The following is a 21,850-nucleotide window of genomic DNA, read 5'->3' as shown; positions in this document are numbered from 1 at the left end:
TTTCACCATGTTGACCAGGCTGGTCTCAAACTCCTGACCTCAGGCGATCCACCTGCCTCAGCCTCCCAAAGTGCTGGGATTACAGGCGTGAGCCATGGTGCCTGGCCTTATTTTATTTATTTATTTTTATTTTATTTTATTTTATTATTATTATTTTTGAGACTTTTTGAGTCTTGCTCTGTCGCCCAGGCTGGAGTGCAATGGCTCGATCTCAGCTCACTGCAACCTCTGCCTCCCGAGTTCAAGCGATTCTCTTGCCTCAGCCTCCCGAGTAGCTGGGATTACAGGCACCCACCACCACACCTGGTTAATTTTTGTATTTTGGGTAGAGATGGGTTTTCACCATGTTGGCCAGGCTAGTCTTGAATTCCTGACCTCAAGTGATCCACCTGCCTCAGCCTCCCACAGTGCTGGAATTACAGGCGTGAGCCACCACTCCCAGCCAGTCTTGCCCTTTCAAAGAGCAGGGATAGTCCAGAGTCCCTGGGGACACTTTAGCAGAGTAGAAAAGTGAGGCTTGGCTGGGCACAGTGGCTCAAGCCTATAATCCCAGCACTTTGGGAGACCAAGGCAGGCAGGTCACGAGATCAAGAGATGAAGACCATCCTGGCCAACATGGTGAAACCCCATCTCTACTAAAATTACAAAATTAGCTGGGCGTGGTGGCACAGGACTGTAACTCCAGCTACTCAGGAGGCTGAGGCAGGAGAATCGCTTGAACCCGGGAGGTGGAGTTTGCAGTGAGCCAAGATCACGCCACTGCACTCCAGCCTGGGTGACAGAGCGAGACTCCATCTCAAAAAAAAAGAGAAGAGAAGAAAAGAGAAGAGAGGAGAAGAAGAGGCCCAGTGGGAAGCCAGGACCCTAGGACCACATGAGGGGAAGTGTAAAGGGGATTGTACGGGGCAAGGGAGACGAAACAGATCCCATGTCTTCCCTCAGACACTCACACAGGCTCATTCTCATCCTCCTCTCAAACTCTTTATTATCTCAAGTAAGAAAAATAAAAAAATAAATAAGATAAATAACCTAATAAATAAAGAGGAGATGTCATAGTAAACAGCCTTTGGCTTCAGGAAGCATAGCTGGGGCTTCGGGCCTGGGAAGGTCCCACCATGCTCAGAGGGTCCGAGGAGCCCACATCGGGGGGCTGGGGGGCGAGGATTCCTGGCGGCTCTGGGGGTGCGGGGGGCAGGCCTGGTAGTGGCAGGAAGCGAGCTGGTCCTTGGGATGCAGGGTCCCGGTGTGGGGACTTGTTTCCCGGCAGGTGCAGTGGGAGGCCGTGGGCCTCGGACTGGTAAACATTGTATCCGTTCTCAAGAAGCAGCTCCCGGAAGCTGCAGGCCTCAGGGTCAAAGTGGAGCTAGGGGATAAAAACAGGATCAGAGACAGGGTCCCTCTATGTTTTCCTGCTGTAGGATCCAGGATCCAGGCCCCAGCCCTGCCTCCCTCAGACCCAGGAGTCCAGGTCCCTCAGCACCTCCTCCCTCAGACCCAGGGGTTCAGACCCCAGCCTCTCCTCCCTCAGACCCAGGAGTCCCGGTCAGCAGCGCCTCCTCCCTCAGACCCAGGAGTCCCGGTCAGCAGCGCCTCCTCCCTCAGACCCAGGAGTCCCGGTCAGCAGCGCCTCCTCCCTCAGACCCAGGAGTCCCGGTCAGCAGCGCCTCCTCCCTCAGACCCAGGAGTCCAGACCCCCAGCGCCTCCTCCCTCAGACCCAGGAGTCCAGGCCCCCAGCCCCTCCTCCCTCAGACCCAGGAGTCCAGGCCCCCAGACCCTCCTCCCTCAGACCCAGGAGTCCAGGCCCCCAGCCCCTCCTCCCTCAGACCCAGGAGTCCAGGCCCCCAGCCTCTCCTCCCTCAGACCCAGGAGTCCAGGCCCCCAGCGCCTCCTCCTTCAGACCCAGGGGTCCAGACCCCAGCCCCTCCTCCCTCAGACCCAGGAGTCCAGGCCCCCAGCCCCTCCTCCCTCAGACCCAGGAGTCCAGGCCCCCAGCCTCTCCTCCCTCAGACCCAGGAGTCCAGGCCCCCAGCGCCTCCTCCTTCAGACCCAGGGGTCCAGACCCCAGCCCCTCCTCCCTCAGACCCAGGAGTCCAGGACCCAGTCTCTCCTCTAGGAAACAGAACAGCGAAGGCAGTTTTCATTTTGACCCCAGGCCTTCCAGTTCAGACTTCACAGAGAACATTCCAGCCCTCGGAGAAGCCGTCAATGCTCTCTAAGGCCAGGCGGGGGTCTCCCTAGCACTCAAGGTCCTGGTCACTTTAGTGGCCATGGCTTCCCTGAGTGTCCCCGTGCCCAGCATGAGCCATGCACTCAGGGGCCGTGTGGGCAGGTGCAGGGGTTACTGAGTCACGAGACTCCCAATAACCCGAGTCTCAGGCCACTCCAGCATCCACACATCACATGATTGAGGTCAGTGGTGCCTCGGCCTGGGCCTCAGTTTCCTCATCTTGCAAACATTGATGTCAACAACTTCAACCTCCAAAGGTTGCAGTTGGGGGTGTGCAGAGCGAATAGAATCAAGTTTGGCTCCAGGGAGGGGGATGAGCAAGACCCCAGGCTATGAGGACGACAGATAGGAGGAGCACGGTGGGTGGTGAGGAGGGTCCGGGAAACTCACCGATCCATACAGGGCCCCATCTGGCTTCTGGCACAGGAATCTGGATGTCTTGACTCCCAAGATTTGAATAACTCCTGGCTTCAAGGCTTTCAGCTGCAGGAGACCTAAGGGGAGAAAGCGAGAAGGTGCTTAGAGGATCCCTCCCACCTGTCTCTGTCCCACCACCCGGCTCTGTCCCAGCCCTGGGAGTCCAAGCCCGCAGCCCCCCCTCCTCCCTCAGATCCAGGAGTCCAGGTCCCCAGCCCCTGCTCCCTCAGACCCAGACCCCAGCCCCTCCTCCCTCAGACCCAGCCCCCAGCCCCTGCTCCCTCAGACCCAGACCCCAGCCCCTCCTCCCTCAGACCCAGACCCCAGCCCCTGCTCCCTCAGACCCAGACCCCAGCCCCTGCTCCCTCAGACCCAGACCCCAGCCCCTCCTCCCTCAGACCCAGACCCCAGCCCCTCCTCCCTCAGACCCAGACCCCAGCCCCTCCTCCTTCAGACCCAGACCCCAGCCCCTCCTCCTTCAGACCCAGACCCCAGCCCCTCCTCCTTCAGATCCAGGGGTCCAGATCCCCAGCCCCCGCTCCCTCAGACCAAGGAGTCCAGGACCCCGGCCCCCGCTCCCTCAGACCGAGGAGTCCAGGACCCCAGCCCCTCCTCCCTCAGACCCACAAGTCCAGACCCCCAGCCCCTTCTCCCTCAGACCCACGAGTCCAGACCCCCAGCCCCTCCTCCCTCAGACCCAGGAATGCAGACCCACAGCCCCTCCTCCCTCAGACCCAGGCTCTGGCCCACACTCACTTTCGGGGCTCTGGTGAGCAGCGCCCCCCACTGTCCCATCCTCCCTGATCTCCAGGTGGGCTTCTGTCTGCTGGGCATCATCTGTGTAGAGGTACCGTTGCCGGACTTGGCCCCCGAATTGCAGGAGAGGACTGGAGTCAGGGATGGGGTGTGCCTGGCAGGCTCCCAGCAGAAGACCAGCCAGCACAGGAACCCACAGTCCTGAGTGCTCGAACCCGGTCTCGTCCGAGTCCATCAATGGCTCAGGTCCTCAGGTGATCTCCGGGGTGTGAGCTTGGAGAAGCTAGTGGTTTAGAATCGGTGCCAGATTCCGGCTGTCCAGGTGAGCAGATTCACAGATCGCTGCTCAGGTGGCCTGAGTGCCTGCGTCCTCCTTCGGCTGGATCTTCAGCAGACAGAGCACTCTGTGTTTTGGGATAGATGCAGAAGCTCCAGAATTTATACCCAGACAGTCCCGCCCAATCACCCTCCCTGCGCCTGACCCATGGCATTTGACCCACTTGGCAGGAGCCACAGAATTCCATCGTGGCAAGGGCAGCCTGAATGGATGATGTAACCTGGGGGTCCTTTCAATGGGGGGCCGGACTCCTGGGTCTAGGGGACCAGGGAGAGGAGGATCGGGTTAGCTGGGACCCAGGTGAAGGGGGCTGGGGGCCCAGATTCCTGAGTCTCAGAGAGAAGGATCTGGGGTCTCAAGTCCCCGAGTTGGAGGGAGGAGGCGTGCTGGGCTCCTGGAAAAACCACCTCTTGGAACATTTATGTAGATCACATTTACGCAGAACAAGAGAAATTTCTGCGCCCCATCTGAATTTCTAAGTTTGGAGGGACGGCGTGATCTGACACTGAGGTTCCTTGATCCTCAGCAAGGCGGCAATTGCTGTGTGAAAGAAGCGACCACAGCGAAGACACAGGTGTCCTGCCGTGGAAGCCTCTCATCTGGCCGTGGGCCAGCCTCAACCTCATCTGTCCCTGCTCGGATGCTCAGACTCTGGCCATCCCAGCCTCCTCCTCCCTGATGCAATCCTGGTGTTTCTTTCACCAGAGAAGCCATCCCAGGCCCAGGCAGGTGCTCATAAAATAACCTGGGGGGAGGGGTGGCTGAGAGTCCCTGACTGGAGTTGGCAGCCAAGCCACGCTCTGGAGTGGGCACCCACAGGGAAGACAGGTTGGCTAATTTCCTGGAGCCCCTAAGGGTACAAGATTAGGACTTCTACGTCTGAGGGAGGAGGGCTGGGGGTCTGGACTCCTGGGTCTGAGGGAGGAGGGGCTGGGGGTCTGGACTCCTGGATCTGAGGGAGGAGGGGCTGGGGGCCTGGACTCCTGGGTCTGAGGGAGGAGGGCCTGGAAAACCTGGGCTCCTGGGTCTGAGGGAGGAGGGCCTGTGGGTCTGGACTCCTGGGTCTGAGGGAGGAGGGGCTGGGAGCCTGGACTCCTAGGTCTGAGGGAGGAGAGGCTGGGGGCCTGGACTCCTAGGTCTGAGGGAGGAGAGGCTGGGGGCCTGGACTCCTAGGTCTGAGGGAGGAGAGGCTGGGGGCTCCTGGACTCCTAGGTCTGAGGGAGGAGGGGCTGGGGCCTGGACTCCTGGGTCTGAGGGAGGAGGGGCTGGGGCCTGGACTCCTGGATCTGAGGGAGGAGAGGCTGGGGGCCTGGACTCCTGGGTCTGAGGGAGGAGGGGCTGGTGGCCTGGACTCCTGGGTCTGAGGGAGGAAGGGCTGAGGGTCTGGACTCCTGGGTCTGAGAAAAGGGACTAGAGCCGGGACTCCTGGATCTAAGGGAGGAGGGGCTGGGGATCTGGACTCCTGGGTTTGAGGGAGGAGGGGCTGGAGCCTGGACTCCTGGGTCTGAGGGAGGAGGGCTGGGGTTTTAGACTTCTGGGTCTGAGGGAGGAGGGCTGGGGGTCTGGAGTCATGGATCTGAGGGAGGAGGGCCTAGAAAACCTGGACTCCTGGGTCTGAGGGAGGAGGGCCTGTGGGTCTGGGCTCCTGGGTCTGAGGGAGGAGGGCCTGGAAAACCTGGACTCCTGGGTCTAAGGGAGGAGGGCCTGTGGGTCTTGGGACTCCTGGGTCTGAGGGAGGAGGGACAGGGGCCTGGACTCCTGGGTCTGAGGGAGGAGGGGCTGGGGGTCTGGACTCCTGGGTCTGAGGGAGGAAGGGCTGGGGTCTGGACTCCTGGGTCTGAGGAAAGGGACTAGAGCCGGGACTCCTGGATCTAAGGGAGGAGGGGCTGGGGATCTGGACTCCTGGGTTTGAGGGAGGAGGGGCTGGAGCCTGGACTCCTGGGTCTGAGGGAGGAGGGCTGGGGTTTTAGACTTCTGGGTCTGAGGGAGGAGGGCTGGGGGTCTGGACTCATGGATCTGAGGGAGGAGGGCCTGGAAAACCTGGACTCCTGGGTCTGAGGGAGAAGGGGCTGGGGGCCTGGACTCCGGGGTCTGAGGGAGGAGGGGCTGGGGGCCTGGACTCCTGGGTCTGAGGAAAGAGGGACTGGAGCCTGGACTCCTGGGTCTGAGGGAGGAGGGCTGGGGTTTTAGACTTCTGGGTCTGAGGGAGGAGGGCTGGGGGTCTGGACTCATGGATCTGAGGGAGGAGGGCCTGGAAAACCTGGACTCCTGGGTCTGAGGGAGAAGGGGCTGGGGGCCTGGACTCCGGGGTCTGAGGGAGGAGGGGCTGCGGGCCTGGACTCCGGGGTCTGAGGGAGGAGGGGCTGGGGGCCTGGACTCCTGGGTCTGAGGAAAGAGGGACTGGAGCCTGGACTCCTGGATCTGAGGGAGGATGGGCTGGGGAACCTGGGCTCCTGGGTCTGAGGGAGGAGGGGCTGGGGGTCTGGACTGCTGGGTGTGACTGGAAGGGTCTGGGTGCTGGGAGTCCTGAGCCTGGATCCTAGATAATGGTTAAACTTCTGGGAATCAAGTCAAACTGCTGAGTCCTTGACATCGATGTATCTTCAATGTGAGAGTCAGTCTGTGGGTGGAGGATTACCCAGGTGCCAAGGCAAGAGACTGAAGGCACAAACTGTTTCCATATAATAAAGAAAATAGTGAGAATAAGAATAGTCATTATACAAATTAGATATAGAGGTGATCATGACATTATCAATCATTAGTGTAAACATTATTAATCATTAGCTTTTACCATTACTCTTTGTTGTATTATTAATATAACCAAGAAATAACCGGCGGGCATAGGGTCAGGTGCTGAAGGGACATTGTGAGAAGTGACCTAGAAGGCAAGAGGTGAGCCTTCTGTCACGCCCGCATAAGGGCTGCTTGAGGGCTCCTTGATCAAGCGGTAAGGCCAGTGTCTGGGAAGAACCCCCGTTACTTAGCAGACTGTGAAAGGGAAACTCTTTTCCTTGGAGGAGTCAGGGAACACTCTGCTCCACCAGCTCCTTGTGGAAGGCTGGATATTATCCGGGCCTGGCCGCAGTCATCCAGAGGTTTAAACGTCTCCCTGTGGTGCTGTGCTTCAGTGGTCATGCTCCTTGTCCGCTTTCATGTTCCTCTGGTACTCCTGGTTCCTCTTTGAAGTTCGTAGTAGATAGCAGTAGAAGAAATCATGAAAGTCTTAAAGTCTTTGATCTTTCTTATAAGTGCATAGAAGAAAACGCTGATGCTGCCTTCCCTCTCTGCCTCAGCTACCTAAAAGGGAAGAGCCCGTGTCCCGTGATCACGTGACTTGACCTTATCAATCACCTGGAGACTCACTCTCCTTACTCTGCCCCCTTGTCTTGTAGGCAACAAATACCAGCGCGCCAAGCCATTCAGGGCCACTACAGCTCTCCACGTCTTGGTGGTAGCGGTCCCCCGGGCCCAACTGTTTTCTATCTCTTTGTCTTGTGTCTTTATTTCTTACAATCTCTGGTCTCCGCACAGGGGAAGAACACCCTCAAAGCCCCGTAAGGCTGGACCCTACATCAGCCGCCCTGCTTGGGGTTGGCGATGCTGGAGGTGGGCCTTGGACCAGAGAAAATGCTTTCATTAGGTGACAAGCGGGCAGAGGCCTTTGTTTCTGGCGCCCGCAGCCACGGCCCCCGCTGACGGCATGGGAAACAGATCCTGTTCCACTCCGGTCTCCAGCATTGGAATGGTTGCCTCGGTGCAATGCAGGTCTGGAAAGTAGCAGTTTAGCACGGGACCCTAGAATTCCCCAAAAGGAGTGACTAGAAGCTGGGATTCTGGAATTTGAGTGTGGACGGCGGGTTGGGTGGGTGGGAGATCGGAGACCCTGGTGGGCGCGGGGGGCACCTGCAGGCTGGAGGCCCTCGCGCGCTCCCGCGGCAGCCTGGCAAACAGGTTCTCCATTCCCCAGGAGGATGCGGCCGGGGGCGGACGATCGCTCCACTCGCCCGGACCAGGTGCGGGGGCCCTGCCCAGCCGCTGGGGCGTGGCCAGGCTCGACGCACCCAGGTGCCGGGGGCCGACTCTAAGCCCTGGCACCAGAAGGGAGAGGGCGGCGGATTGGACCTCCCGGCTCGAGCATTGCAACTGGGAGCTCCGTCTCCGGGTTCACGCAATGATGCCGCGGCTGCTCGCAAGCCAGGTAGGCTGCCCCGGGTGAAGCCTTCACGGAGGTCAATGCCGGGGCGGAGGGGCAGGGCGCGGTCCCCCACATCCCCGATCTGGGGAGCGGTGGGTCCAGGGGCCATCGCCCTAGCCCGGGGCGCTGGGGCTCGGCGCCAAGTGAGGGGCGGGCCTCCACCTTCCAGCCATCTGCCCAGCCCGGGAAGGCGGACGCTGAGAAACTCCCGGCCGCGCCCCCTCCTCCCTCCCCTCCCCAAGCCCTCGCTGCCAGTCCGGACAGGCTGCGCGGAGGGGAGGGCTGCGAGGCCGAAGAGCCGGACGCCTGGCGTTCCAGGGGCGGCCGGATGTGGCCTGCCTTTGTAGAGGGCGCGCTCCGGCCACGCAAAGCGGACTGTGGATCTGCCACCTGCAAGCAGCTCTGGTAAGTGGGGACTGCCGGTGCCTGGGACCCAGCAACAACTCCTTCAGAGCCAGGAGGTGCACCCCCAACCTCTTCTCCAGGTCTTCCTAAGGCCCTAAGACTCTCCGCCGCCTCCCCAGCCATTACTTCTCCAGGAACCAAGATGCTGCTTCCGCTCCTGACCCTCCAGCCTCTCTTGTTTTACTTTGACTATCGCTTCCCATCACCACCTCTGTGGTGGATTTTGTTCCTCACAGACAGCCACTCCTGAGAAACAGGCTGATGGAAGAGTCCAGTATCAGCGGACCTTACAGGAGGGGAGACTCGAGATTCCTGCAGGAAAGGTGCAGGAACCTGGACCATGGCTGTCTGTTTTGCTTTTTTTTTTTTGAGAGGGTCCCTCTCTGTCGCCCAAGCTGGAGTGCAGTCAGTGGTGCTATCGCGGCTCATTGTGAGCTCCCGGGGTCCTCCCGCCTTAGCATCCGGTGTAGCTGAAACCACAGACACGTGCCGCTATGCCAAGCTATTTTTTTTTGGGGGGGGGGGAACGGAATTTCACTCTTGTTGCCCAGGCTCGAGTGTAATGGCACGATCTCGGCTCACCACAACCCGCGCCTCCCGGGTTCAAGCGATTCTCATGCCTCAGCCTCCCTAGTAGCTGGGATTACAGACATGCGCCACCACGCCTGGCTACTTTTGTATTTTAAGTAGAGACAGGGTTTCTCCATGTTGGTCAGTCTGGTCTCCCACTCCAGACCTCAGGTGATCCGCCCGCCTTGGTGTCCCAAAGTGCCGCAATTACAGGTGTGAGCCACCCCTCCTGGCCCATGCCAAGCTAATTTTAAATTTCTTTTGTAAAAGCGGAGTCTTGCTCTGTTGCCCAGGCTGATCTTGAACTCCTAGGCTCAAGGAATCCTCCCATCTCAGCCTCTCAATATGCTGGAATTACAGGTGTGAGCCACGGCGCCCAGCCAAATCATGGCTATCTTGAAAACCACTTGTTTTCCAATCCCCATGCCCCGAAATTCCAAGGCTCTCATCCCTCAAACCTAGGACTCCGGCGCTCTCTACCTCAGCCCCAGGAGTCTAAACCTGTGACTTTCTCTTTCCCTGGGACTAAGGAGTGCTGCACCCCAGGCACCTCCCTTCCCCCACATCCCTCCTCAGCCTCCCCTCCCTAGTCTGTGTGTATTTGCTAATTCACCTTTCCTCCCCTGCAGCCATGTGGCCCCCGAGCCGTCGTCAGCTCTGCCTGGCCTTCCTGCTAGTCTGTGTCCTCTCTGCGCTCTCCTTCTTCCTCCATATCCACCAAGACAGCTTTCCACATGGCCTACGCCTGTCGATCCTGTGTCCAGATCGCCGCCTGGTGACACCCCCGGTGGCCATCTTCTGCCTGCCAGGTACCCCAGTGGGCCCCAACACCTCCTCTTCCTGTCCCCAGAACTCTGCCTCCCTCTCCGGCACCTGGACTATCTATCCCGATGGTCGGTTTGGTAATCAGATGGGACAGTATGCCACGCTGCTGGCTCTGGCCCAGCTCAATGGCCGCCGGGCCTTCATCCTGCCTGCCATGCATGCCGCCCTGGCGCCGGTATTCCGCATCACCCTGCCCGTGCTGGCCCCAGAAGTGGACAGCCGCACACCGTGGCGGGAGCTGCAGCTTCACGACTGGATGTCGGAGGAGTATGCGGACTTGAGGGATCCTTTCCTGAAGCTCTCTGGCTTCCCCTGCTCTTGGACTTTCTTCCACCATCTACGGGAACAGATCCGCAGGGAGTTCACCCTGCACGACCACCTTCGGGAAGAGGCGCAGAGTGTGCTGGGTCAGCTCCGCCTGGGCCGCACGGGGGACCGCCCGCGCACCTTTGTGGGCGTCCACGTGCGCCGTGGGGACTATCTGCAGGTTATGCCTCAGCGCTGGCAGGGTGTGGTGGGCGACAGCGCCTACCTCCGGCAGGCCATGGACTGGTTCCGGGCACGGCACGAAGCCCCCGTTTTTGTGGTTACCAGCAACGGCATGGAGTGGTGTAAAGAAAACATCGACACCTCCCAGGGCGACGTGACGTTTGCTGGCGATGGACAGGAGGCTACACCGTGGAAAGACTTTGCCCTGCTCACACAGTGCAACCACACCATTATGACCATTGGCACCTTCGGCTTCTGGGCTGCCTACCTGGCTGGCGGAGACACTGTCTACCTGGCCAACTTCACCCTGCCAGACTCTGAGTTCCTGAAGATCTTTAAGCCAGAGGCTGCCTTCCTGCCCGAGTGGGTGGGCATTAATGCAGACTTGTCTCCACTCTGGACATTGGCTGAGCCTTGAGAGCCGGGGAGATTTTCTGAAATAGCCTGATCTTTCTAGAGCCAGCAGTACATGGCTCTAGGCCTGGCATCTTCTGGAGAAGTCTGTGGTGTTCCTGAAGCAAATGGGTGCCCGTTTCCAGAGCGATTCTAGTTGGGAGAGTCGGAGAGAAGGGGGACCTTTCTGGAACTGTCCGAACATTCTAGAACTAGCAAAACATCTTTTCCTGATGGCTGGCAGGCAGTTCTAGAAGCCACAGTGCCCAACTGCTCTTCCCAGCCCATATCTACAGTACTTCCAGATGGCTGCCCCCAGGAATAGGAAACTCTCCCTTTGGTCTATTCTAGAAGAGGGGTTACTTCTCCCTTGGGTCCTCCAAAGACTGAAGGAAAATATGATTGTCCAGAGCAAACATTCACCAAGTCCCCTTCTGTGTTTCTGGAGTGATTCTAGAGGGAGACTTCTAGAGAGGGCCAGATTTGATGCCTGTAAAGAACCCTGCAGGGCCCTTAGAGACAGGATGGGGTTCTGGAAATCCAGATAACTAAGGTGAATAATCTTTTTAGTTTTTGTTTTCTCGCTCTGTTGCCCAGGCTGGAGTGGCCTCGCCCTGTTGGGTCTCGCCCTGTTGCCCAGGCTGGAGTGCAGTGGCGTGATCTTGGCTCACTGCAACCTCCGCCTCCTGGGTTCAAGCGAATCTCCTGCCTCAGCCTCCTGAGTAGCTGGGACTACAAGCACACGCCATCATGCCCAGCTAATTTTTGTATTTTTATGTTGGCCAGGATGGTCTTGATCTCTTGACCTTGTGATCCACCTGCCTCGGCCTCCCAAAGTGCTGGCATTACTGGCGTGAGCCACAGTGCCCGGCCCGGATAATTTTATTTTTTATTTTTTATTTATTTATTTATATATATTTTTTGAGACGGAGTCTCTCTGTAGCCCAGGCCAGAGTGCAGTGGCGCGATCTCAGCTCACTGCAAGCTCCGCCTCCCGAGTTCATGCCATTCTGCCTCCGCCTCTGGAGTAGCTGGGACTACAGGCGACTGCCACCACACCCAGCTAATTTTTGTTTGTATTTTTAGTAGAGATGGGGTTTCACTGTGTTAGCCAGGATGGTCTCAATCTCCTGACCTCGTGATCTGCCCGCCTCGGCCTCCCACAGTGCTGGCATTACAGGCGTGAGCCACCATGCCCAGCCCGGATAATTTTTTAAAATTTTTGTAGAGACAAGGTCTTGTGATATTGCCCAGGCTGTTCTTGAACTCCTGGGCTCAAGCAATCCTCCCACCTTGGCCTCCCAGAATGCTGGGATTACAGACGTGAACCAGCACACCTGGCCAAGTGAAGAATCTAATGAATGTACAACCTAATTGTAGCATCTAACGAGTGCCCCACCATTGCTGGAAAAATCGAGATGGAAAACAAACCATCTCTAGTTGGCCAGCGTCTTGCTCTGTTCACAGTCTCTGGAGAAGCTGGGGTAGTTGGTGAGCAGAGCAGGACTCCGTCCAGCCAGCCCTCCAGCCCCTCAAAGACTTTTTTTTGTTTGTTTTGAGCAGACAGGCTAAAACGTGAAAGTGGGGTGAGGGATCACTGCTAAAATGGTGCAGCTTCTGGAGCAGAACTTTCCAGGGATCCAGGGACACTTTTTTTAAAGCTCATAAACTGCCAGAGTTGCATATATTGGGTCTGAGTTCAGGTTTCCTCTCACAATGAAGGAAGATGGTCTTTCTCTGCAGGTGGGCCGCTGGGGGTCTGGGATCTGTTTTCTGGAAGTGTGGAGGCATAAACACACCCTCTGTTTTTGTGACAAGCTGGCAAGCACTGTGCTCATTGCTAACCATTGTCTGCCCCTGAACACCCAGAACCATTACATCTGGCTTTGGGCAGGTCTGAGATAAAAGGATCTAAAGGCCTGCAGACACTGAACCCAGCCTCAAATCCAGGCAGGAGCACGAGGTCTGGCCAAGGTGGACAGGATTGTTGAGATCTCACGAGTCCCTTGCTTTTTTTTGGAGGGTGAAAGAAGAAATCTTAAACTTAGTCAACTCTGATCACATCCCCTATCTACTCATCCAGGATCCCATGCCTCCAAGCTTATCAGGGAGTTACACTTACAGTACAATTGTTACAGTTACAGCACTGTTCCCAACTCAGCTGCCGCAGGTAAGAGAGCAGGAGGTATGAATTAAAAGTCTACAGCACCAACCTCTGTCTCTGCAGCTTTTTTGGAGTCAGAGCTGCCGTGTGTGTGTGTTTGTGTGTGTGTAAGGGAGTGGAGGAAAAGGTGGGTACTTCTGAAGACTTTTTTTTTTTTTTTTTGAAGACCGAGTCACCCAAGCTGGAGTGCAGTGGTGTGATCTCAGCTCACTGCAACCTCCACCTCTTGGGTTCAAGTGATTCTCCTGCCTCAGCCTCCCGAGTAGCTGGGACTACAGATGTGTGCCACCATGTCCAGCTAATTTTTTTATTTTTAGTAAAGAGGGGTTTCACCGGCCGGGCGCGGTGGCTCAAGCCTGTAATCCCAGCACTTTGGGAGGCCGAGACGGGCGGATCACTAGGTCAGGAGATCGAGACCATCCTGGCTAACACGGTGAAACCCCGTCTCTACTAAAAAATACAAAAAACTAGCCGGGCGAGGTGGCGGGCGCCTGTAGTCCCAGCTACTCAGGAGGCTGAGACAGGAGAATGGCCCGAACCCGGGAGGCGGAGCTTGCAGTGAGCTGAGATCCGGCCACTGCACTCCAGCCTGGGCGACAGAGCGAGACTCCGTCTCAAAAAAAAAAAAAAAAAAAAAAGAGGGGTTTCACCATGTTAGCCAGGCTGGTCTCGAACTCCTGACCGCAGGCAATCCGCCCACCTGGCCTCTCAAAGTGCTGGAATTACAGGCGTGAGCCACCGCGCCCGGCCCTGAGGATTTTTATTACTCGTGATTGGGAGTACTGTCCCTACTTAGATCTGACAGCTCCTTGTTGCTGGACTTGTGAGAGTTGTGGTCCCTGTTTTTTTTTTTTTTTTTTTTTTTTTTGAGACGGAGTCTCACGCTGTTGCCCAGGCTGGAGTGCAGTGGCGCGATCTCGGCTCACTGCAAGCTCCGCCTCCCGGGTTCCCGCCATTCTCCTGCCTCAGCCTCCTGAGTAGCTGGGACTACAGGCGCCCGCCACCGCGCCCGGCTAATTTTTTTTGTATTTTTAGTAGAGACGGGGTTTCACTGTGGTCTCGATCTCCTGACCTTGTGATCCGCCCGCCTCGGCCTCCCAAAGTGCTGGGATTACAGGCTTGAGCCACCGCGCCCGGCCTGGTCCCTGTTTTTCTGGTTTCCTGTTTCAGTCACACAGGAGAGACAGACCTTCCAGGACCCAAACGTCTGAGCCCCCAGTTGCTCTCTTCTGGACCCTCAGTATTGGCCCCCAGTCCTCTCCTCCCGCTGGGTCCTCCGCGTGGAGAGAAGAGGCGGAGGAGGGAGCGAACGGATTATCATTGAACTACATTTCCCGGAAAGCTATGGGGTTGGCAGCGCTAATCAGCTACAGAGAAAGAGGCCCCAGGACATTTTGGGAATTGTAGTCTTATGGCTAAAATGTCCACTTCGTAGCTCGACAGCCGTTTCCAAGGACCGCGGTAGGGGCGGCAGCGGCTTGGGGGGCCGGATCTAGCCCAAAGCCTGGGTCCTGGGGCAAGGAGAGGGGAGAAAGCTGAACGCTAGAGTCCGGTCCTTGACTCTGGAAGCCAGAGCAGTCAGGAGCCTTCCTCTTCGGTAGATGCAGGGAAAGTTCTAGTCCAAAAAGGGCAGCCTCTGTGACGTCATGGAGCGATAGGCGGGGCCTCCCTTTGTTGCAGTCCAATCAGACAGAGTTGGGTTTCTGGGTGGGGCCAAGGAACGCCCAAGGAATATCTATAAGGGAATTCGGGCCCCTACGTGAGAAGCTCGCAGCGGGTGGTTGCAGGAGTTCCCTGAGGAGAGGGGATCCTCCGTGACTCAGACCCCCATCGAAAATCTCTCGATTTCACGCAACCAACCTTACCCTCGTCCCCAGCAAAATCCTTGATTTTAGCCCTGGGAAAATTAGCGTAGGTGGTCATGACCCCGGGTTCTTCTTTAAAAGCCCTCAGAACCTGGACCGGGCTCCTCAACGAACCCCAGTGTTAGAAGCCACAAGTCAGGAATCGAGGTCGGGGAGCGGCTGTTTAGGGTGCATCACTGTTCAGGATGCACCAGGGCTCCTTTTTCTAAGCAGAAGGGTGCGCCCCGCAAATTGGGAGCCCGTTAGTTTTGGGGAAGGGTGAACAAGGGCCCCCTGGGTCTGGAGGACCTCATGGAGTCTTGCTTAAGTCTTAGTACGGACCCCAGGTTTAGGAATTCGGAATGTGTTTTGGTTTTGAAGGACTTCCGAGTTTGACAATATCGTGGTTGGGTCTGTGTTAGATGATTTATTGGTTTGGGCTTTGAATCTTCAGCTTGAGGTTCAACAGGTTTTTGGGGGCTGGCGGGTGAGTGCCTCACGGTTGCGCTTAAGGGTTGGAGTTCAGGATCACGTCAATCTGGGGACTTGGAAAATTCCATAGTTTGGGATTTTGGGAAGGGGCGCATGGGGTTGGGAGATTCCAGGTCCTGAGTTTGGGGACTTATGAATGCTTCCTGTTTAACGGTTTTTCTGATCTCTCAATTGGGATGCAGTGAGAACCCTAAATTTGGGGTCCCCTGGGTTGGGGCTCAGTTTCACACTTCGGAGGCATTTGATGAACGACATAGGTCCTCTTTATTTGGAGATTTCCTGAAGATCCTCTTTTCGCGGTTTGGGGACCCCATGGGTAGGGAGCCCAGTGGGATTTCTTAAGATGGATTTTGGCTTTTCTCCGTTTAGCGTTCTCCTGCTCTCGGTTTGGGGTGAGAGCAGCCTTCCTAACGGTCTTCGGGAACTGTGCGCGCCGGCTGCAATGGGGCCACATTTTACCCTCCTGTGTGCGGCGCTGGCCGGTTGCTTGCTTCCTGCCGAGGAGTGTGTTATGTGTGACCCGTCTGTCGTGCTGGCGCTAAAGTCCCTGGAGAAAGATTATCTGCCTGGCCATCTGGACGCGAAGCATCACAAAGCCATGATGGAAAGGGTAGAGAAAGCCGTGAAGGATTTCCAGGAACTGTCGCTTAATGAGGATACCTATATGGGGGTCGTTGGTGAGGGCAGGGGGGACCACGGACCCCTGGGTCCTGGGAAAGGGAAGGAGGGAGATAAGACCAGGGGGAGGAAGAGGCTGACAGCAAGGTCTCCGGGATTCGGGAATGGAGAAGGCTGAGATGCAGATTCTAAAGTTCCCTGGGGCTAGTACATACTGTTTTCCCTATCCTTATCCGGCGATTTTACGTAATAAAACTACCATTCCCAGAAGGCAACGGGCGACTGAGTCCTTAACCAGGCCCATCCTTGCCCAGTGGCCTCATGGGTATTGTAGTTTCTAAGATTAGGCGCGCCAATGAGACAGTAAGGCTGGAATCTGGGGTTTTATCTCTCCTGACAGACGAGGCCACACTGCAAAAGGGGTCCTGGAGTTTGCTGAAGGATCTGAAACGCATCACAGACAGTGATGTAAAAGGTAAATGCACCAAGGGAGTAGGGGTCCAGAATCTCTCAGGGAAGCCAGCATTAGTGCTGCCTGGTCTCTTGGTCAGATACTAGGCTGTGGGGCCAGACTGCCTAGGTTCAAATGCCTGCTCTGCCACTTCCTAGCTGAATGGCCTTGAGCAAAGGACTTGGAAGCTCCCTTGGCTCTAAAATGCTCCCTCAGTTGTTCAGTTTAAATGTGTATTGCTGGCCGGGTGTGGGTAGCTCATGTCTATAATCCCGGTACTTTGGGAGGCTGAGGCAGACAGATTGCTTGAGCTCAGTAGTTCAAGACCAGCCTGGCCAACATGGTGAAACCTTGTCTCTACAAAAAATACAATATATATATATCTACACACATATCTATAACCTGGGCATGGTGGTGTGTGCCTGTAGTCCTAGCTACCTGGGGGGTTGAGGCCGGAGGATTGCTTGAGTCCAGGAGGTTGAGGCTGCAGTGAGCCATGATTGCACCACTGCACTCCAGCCTGGGTGGCAGAGTAAGACCCTCCCCCATCCCCCAAAATATGCATGGCTTAGCCTAGCGGCTGGCATTACGTTAGACGGTCAATTTTAGTGCCCTTTCCTGAGAAGGCCAGGAAGTAAACTGCCAGCTCTGCAGGCAGAAGTAAACTTCCAGCACCTCACACGTGGGACTGGGGGTTCCTGTGTCTTCCCAGGTGATCTCTTCGTGAAGGAGCTATTTTGGATGTTGCACTTGCAAAAGGAAACCTTTGCCACCTATGTTGCTCGATTCCAAAAAGAGGGTGAGAGAAAATGGGAGTCTGTGTCCCCCAGCTCCTCTTTCCACTATCCAAGAGTCCCTGTCTCCAGCCCCTTACTTCTCCAAGCCCAGTTCCTCAGCTTCTCCAACTGCCTCCTCCTTCAGACCCAAGTCTTTTCTCCCTCAAACCCAAGAGCCCAAAGCCCAGCTCTTCCCCAAACCTCCTCTTCCATCATCTTTCATTTAGAAATCTGACTCTGTCATCTCTTTCTCTCTCTTTTTTTTCTCTTTTGACACAGCTTATTGTCCCAACAAATGTGGTGAGTCCGGATTACAGAAGTTAACCCTCTAGTCCTCATCCTGCCCTCTACATAGTCTGCTTCCCCACTCGCCTTTTTGAATCCTGATGGTTTTGTCATTCTCCGCCTTGGAGAGGTTCCTGGGTCTCCACTATTCTTTTTCCACCTTGGATTTCTTGGGGAGCAGGTCATATTCTACTTACACTCTTTTTTTTTTCTTTTTTAAGACAGTCTCACCCTGTCGCCCAGGCTGGAGTGCAGTGGTGCAATCACGGCTCACTGCAACCTCCACCTCCGAGGTTCAAACTATTCTCCTGCCTCAGCCTCCCTGAGTAGCTGGGATTACAGGTGCCCGCCACCACACCCAGCTAATTTTTGTATTTTTAGTAGAGACAGGGTTTCACCATGTTGGTCAGGCTGGTCTTGAACTCCTGACCTTGTGATCTGCCCACCTCGGGCTCCCAAAGTGCTGGGATTACAGGAGTAAGCCACCACGCCCGGCCTTTACTTACACTCTTTACTGAGCCTTGTTGGAGTCCACTTCCTACCCACCTGCGTCCTGGTCCTGTCCCTTCCTCTGACCATGTAGGAATGTCGTAGATGACCTGGCCCCAGCCCTTGGCCCTGACCTCTCCTTTTAGCCATGCCCCTTAGTGGGCAAATACAAGCCTTGACTCTGCCCCTCCAGGTGTGATGTTGCAAACTCTGATCTGGTGCAAGAACTGCAAAAAGGAGGTTCACGCTTGTCGAAAGTCCTACGATTGCGGGGGTGAGAGAACTGTACTCAGCAGGAGGAACTGGTGCAGGTGGGGTGGGGCGATAGGAGAGACAGACTAGAGAGAGCTTAGATGGGGGTGTGGGGGCAGTAGACAAGAAAAGGCAGGGTTTAGGCCAGGTACAGTGGCTCACACCTATAATCCCGGCACTTTGAGAGGCTGAGACGGGAGGATCGGGAAGCCAGGAGTTTGAGACCAGCCTGGGCAACATAGCGAGACCCCATCTCTACAAAAAAATTTTAAAATCAGCCAGGTGTGGTGGTGTGTTCCTGTAGTCCCAGATACTTGGAAAGCTGAGGCAGGAGGATTGCCTGGACCCAGGAGTTGGAGACTGCAGTGAGCTACGATCATACCACTGCACTCCAGCCCGGGCAAAAGAGTGAGACCTTGTCAAAAAAAAAAAAAAAAAAAAAAGAGGCTGGGCGAGCTGGCTCACACCTGTAATCCCAGCACTTTGGGAGGCCGAGGCAGGTGAATCACGAGGTCAGGAGGTCAAGAGCAGCTTGGCCAAGATGGTGAAACCATCGTTTTTGTACTAAAAATACAAAAAAAAGTAGTCAGACATGGTGGTGGGCACCTGTAATCCCAGCTACTCGGGAGGCTGAGGCAGAGAATTGTTTGAATTTGGGAGGTGAAGGTTGCAGTGAGCCAAGATGGCGCCACTGCACTCCAGCCTGGGTGACAGAATGAGACTTCATCTTAAAAAAAAAAAAAAAAAAAAAAAGCGAGCGAGAAAGAAAAGAAGAGAAAAGACGGGGTTACAACAAATGTAAGAGGATTAGGGGAGGGTAAAGAACCGTGAAGGAGGCCGGGCGCAGTGGCTCATGCCTGTAATCCCAGCACTTTGGGAGGCTGAGGCAGACAGATCGCCTGAGGTTAGGAGTTCGAGACCAGCTTAGCCAATGTGGTGAAACCCCGTCTCTACTAAAAATACAAAAATCAGCCGGGCATGGTGGCGTGCGCCTGTAGTCCCAGATATTCAGGAGGCTTAGGCAGGAGAATCGCTTGAACCCGGGAAGCGGAGGTTGCAGTGAGCCGAGATCAGGCCACTGTACTCCAGCCTGGGCGACAGAGCAAGATTCCATCTCAAAAAAAAAAAAAAAAAACAAAAAACCAAACAAACAGAACCGTGAAAGAGTGTCCCATGGTCTTCCTCCACCCCCAGAGCGCAATGTGGAGGTTCCTCAAATGGAAGATATGATCCTGGACTGTGAGTTAAACTGGCATCAGGCTTCTGAAGGCCTCACTGATTACAGCTTTTACAGGGTGAGGGCCTCAACTTCTGTAACCCTTGAACTCCCTAGACTACAATACTTGTGTACTGGATCTGTGGGCCTGCACCCACGATTCTCATGACCCAGGCGGGTGGTCTATTAGGTGTGGTCTCTACTGGGGATCCCGTGCCCCAACCAGTGACACCCTGGACACCCACCTCCCACACTGAGGCCCTGTGATCTTCTCAACCCGGTACTCCCCCAACCCCTGAATTCCTCAGGCCTCAGTGACCCCTTGAGCTTGGGTCTAGGTTTGGGGGAACAATACGGAGACTTTGGTGTCCAAGGGGAAAGAGCCCACCCTGACCAAGTCCATGGTGGGTCCAGAGGATGCAGGCAGCTACCGCTGCGAGCTGGGCTCTGTGAATTCCAGCCCAGCCACGGTCATCAATTTTCGCGTCACAGGTCAGTGCTGTGGGGTTGAGAGAAGTGTAGGATTCAGGGCCCAGGAAAGCTGGGGGTCCGCGTCGGGGGCGTGGCCTCGGCGATGGGGGCGTGGCTTCCTGTTGGGTGTGGTTTCGGGGCAAGGGGTGTGGCTTCCCGCCGGGGGCGTGGCCTCTGACCCCGAGGACAGGCGTTCCCTTGGGTGTGTTCAGGCTTTACACTGTTGAAGGCGTGATTATCTCTGGGATGGCAGGCTACCGGGACGGGCTTGCCTTTGCCAGGGCAGGAACTCCACGCCCTGCCAGGACTGCTCTTTACACTTTCTCTAACAGTGTTGCCCAAAAGGGTCGAGGAGGAAAAACCGTCCCCAAATATCGTAACCCCGGGGGAGGCGACCACGGAGTCGTCCAATACCCTCCAGCCTCTGAAGCCCGAGAAAATGCTGAAAGGCCGCCTTCTGGGGCTGCTGATCTGGGGCTCCCTAGCACTGATAACCGGCATTACCTTTGCGTGAGCAACCCGTTGAAGAAGGCTGGCTAGGCTTGGAGTAACGGGCGGGGCTTCCAGGAACCCAACGCAGAAGCTGGGCTGGGGGCTACTGAGGACTGAGAGCAGGACTTTCCTGGGGATGGAGTGCGGGGGGCTTGCATAGGAGGACTTCGAAGGGCGAGGCTTAGATAATTGCTAGAATAAAGTCACACAGGGGGTGGTTGGGAGGGGTGTCCCCCACACAATTACTACCCAACCCGGTTCCATGATCTGCACCCCACTCCCACCCCTAGGATATTTTGTCGAAGGAAGGTGATCGATTTCATCAAGTCCTCACTGTTTGGCCTTGGCAGTGGAGTGGCCGAGCAACCCCAGGTCCCAAAAGAAAAAGCCACAGATTCGAGGCACCAATAAAGATTTATCTTGTTGTCTAAGCATCTGACTCACTCCCCTGGACGGGGCTGATCCTAGCCTTTGGTTCCCCGAGAGCAGAGGTCTGGGGATGGGCTCCGGCCTGAGGGAAGAAGGGCGGGAAACCAGGACCCTTGGGTCGTGGAGGGGGCCATCTGGCTGCGACGTAATTCCAGAATCAAGGAATGGGGCAGGGCCAATCCTCCCCAGATCTCCTCCCCCAGGCCTGGTCTCCTCACAGGACGCCCCCTCCCCGCTCTTCCTGCCGGGTTTCCTCTTGCCTTTTCCTGTCCCCCACCCAGTGCTGGGAGCCGTGGCAGAGGCAAGAGCAGTGGAACTGACCCAGGCCAGTGGAGCCAGGGCCTCCGGGTGTGCCGGACCCGAAGCAGGGTAAGAGCCAGGGACCCAGCGGCCCAAACCCTCCTCCCTGGGACCCAAGACTCAGTCCCCCAGCCATCTTCCATCCCAGGACCCAGGAATCCAGGGTACCATCCCTCTCCTCCCTCTGGGCTCGCAAGTCTGAGCCCCAGTCCCCTCCTCCCTCTGACTCGGAGTCCAGGTTCCCTCCACCCCATTCCCACAAGAGTGCCTTAGGAGTTGAGGCCTTCCTCGCCTTCCCTTAGGGCCATGCTATCTGGTGAACGGAAGGAGGGCGGAAGCCCCCGCTTCGGGAAGCTTCATCTCCCCGTGGGCCTGTGGATCAATTCCCCCAGGAAGCAGCTGGCGAAGCTGGGGCGGCGCTGGCCCAGCGCAGCCTCTGTCAAGTGAGTGCCATCTCTGCAGGACTCCTGGCCCTGCACACCTGCCTCCCATCTGTCCCTGTTCACGGCCCAGTCCTGCAAAGGGTTGGCTCCGGTCCTCATCCTGAATTGGGCAAGCGAGCTTGTGGGTAGTGCGAGACGGTGGGGCGCAGCGATACCAGGGCGCTGTGGGAGTAAGAGCTAGGCCAGGCAGGAGGTGGAGTGAGGCCAGATCGGCACCGGGATGAGGACAGAAAGAGCAGGGGGATTGATTCACCTTCCTTCCTCCCCTCTCTGCTCACCTCTTGGAATTTCCTTCTGTGGGACTTGCCTTTATTTATTTATTTATTTATTTATTTATTTATTTTCTCTCTCTTTGCCTCGCGTCTCTGTGCCAACCCTCACCCCCGCCCCGTCCATCCACCCTGGATCCCTGTCCTCTCTCTGGGTCTCTGCTCACTTCCCTCCTAATCTGTCCTCCACCCCCGTCTTGGCGTGTTGTTCGGGTCTCTCTCCCGCGACTCTGTTCCCCGGCGG

At 56.5% G+C, this 21,850-nt stretch overlaps 3 protein-coding genes across 14 annotated transcripts in view; 2 read left to right on the top strand and 1 right to left on the bottom strand.

Annotated features, from left to right (window-relative positions):
- Window positions 1–995: 995 nt before the first annotated feature.
- On the bottom strand, window positions 996–3,987 carry LOC105478658 (fibroblast growth factor 21). The gene is made up of 4 exons (XM_011736202.2): window positions 3,902–3,987; window positions 3,402–3,805; window positions 2,619–2,722; window positions 996–1,363 (listed from the first exon to the last, which is right to left on the bottom strand). Exons 2-4 carry the CDS (start codon window positions 3,634–3,636, stop codon window positions 1,073–1,075), a joined length of 630 nt encoding a protein of 209 aa, XP_011734504.1. The 5' UTR covers window positions 3,637–3,805; window positions 3,902–3,987; the 3' UTR covers window positions 996–1,072.
- Window positions 3,988–7,100: 3,113 nt separating this feature from the next.
- On the top strand, window positions 7,101–12,827 carry LOC105478657 (fucosyltransferase 1 (H blood group)). 5 transcript variants are annotated; one of them, XM_011736198.3, is made up of 5 exons: window positions 7,101–7,503; window positions 7,706–7,936; window positions 8,103–8,338; window positions 8,575–8,661; window positions 9,538–12,827. In XM_011736198.3, exon 5 carries the CDS (start codon window positions 9,540–9,542, stop codon window positions 10,638–10,640), a length of 1,101 nt encoding a protein of 366 aa, XP_011734500.2. In that variant the 5' UTR covers window positions 7,101–7,503; window positions 7,706–7,936; window positions 8,103–8,338; window positions 8,575–8,661; window positions 9,538–9,539; the 3' UTR covers window positions 10,641–12,827. The 5 variants fall into 5 exon arrangements, with proteins under 5 accessions (XP_011734500.2, XP_011734497.2, XP_011734499.2 ...); XM_011736195.3 differs by having other exon boundaries at window positions 8,419–8,661; XM_011736197.3 differs by lacking the exon at window positions 8,575–8,661.
- A 1,683-nt stretch (window positions 12,828–14,510) lies between these two features.
- The window catches only part of LOC105478655 (ras-interacting protein 1), a 26,556-nt gene continuing 19,216 nt past the window's right edge, over window positions 14,511–21,850 (top strand). Inside the window, exons 1-9 of one of the 8 annotated variants that reach the window (XM_071087361.1) lie at window positions 14,511–14,690; window positions 15,485–15,792; window positions 16,134–16,208; window positions 16,897–16,983; window positions 17,240–17,260; window positions 17,928–18,008; window positions 19,181–19,281; window positions 20,815–20,963; window positions 21,197–21,337. In XM_071087361.1, coding sequence (XP_070943462.1) covers window positions 15,558–15,792; window positions 16,134–16,208; window positions 16,897–16,983; window positions 17,240–17,260; window positions 17,928–18,008; window positions 19,181–19,281; window positions 20,815–20,963; window positions 21,197–21,337 — 890 coding nt within the window. In that variant the 5' untranslated portion in view covers window positions 14,511–14,690; window positions 15,485–15,557. Of the gene's footprint in view, window positions 15,111–15,131; window positions 15,793–16,133; window positions 16,209–16,896; window positions 16,984–17,239; window positions 17,261–17,927; window positions 18,009–19,180; window positions 19,282–19,540; window positions 19,695–20,005; window positions 20,184–20,455; window positions 20,597–20,814; window positions 20,964–21,196; window positions 21,338–21,850 lie in introns of those variants that run through there. The other 7 variants (XM_071087360.1, XM_071087364.1, XM_071087363.1 and 4 more) reach the window with 7 other exon arrangements.

The sequence above is a fragment of the Macaca nemestrina genome, chromosome 20, assembly GCF_043159975.1.
Source record: "Macaca nemestrina isolate mMacNem1 chromosome 20, mMacNem.hap1, whole genome shotgun sequence".
In the NCBI taxonomy this organism is placed as follows: Eukaryota; Metazoa; Chordata; class Mammalia; order Primates; family Cercopithecidae; genus Macaca; species Macaca nemestrina.
This window is presented reverse-complemented; position numbering and strand designations above follow the sequence as displayed.

What these genes read in the sequence shown, in the direction of transcription:
- LOC105478657 (XM_011736199.3), top strand. Translation starts at nt 9,540, where the DNA reads ATGTGGCCCCCGAGCCGTCGTCAGCTCTGCCTGGCCTTCCTGCTAGTC.
- LOC105478658 (XM_011736202.2), bottom strand. Translation starts at nt 3,636, where the DNA reads ATGGACTCGGACGAGACCGGGTTCGAGCACTCAGGACTGTGGGTTCCT. An exon ending in TGCTCACCAGAGCCCCGAAA is followed by an intron (nt 2,723 to 3,401) that starts GTGAGTGTGGGC and finishes TTCTCCCCTTAG; the next exon opens with GTCTCCTGCAGCTGAAAGCC. An exon ending in ATGGGGCCCTGTATGGATCG is followed by an intron (nt 1,364 to 2,618) that starts GTGAGTTTCCCG and finishes TTTATCCCCTAG; the next exon opens with CTCCACTTTGACCCTGAGGC.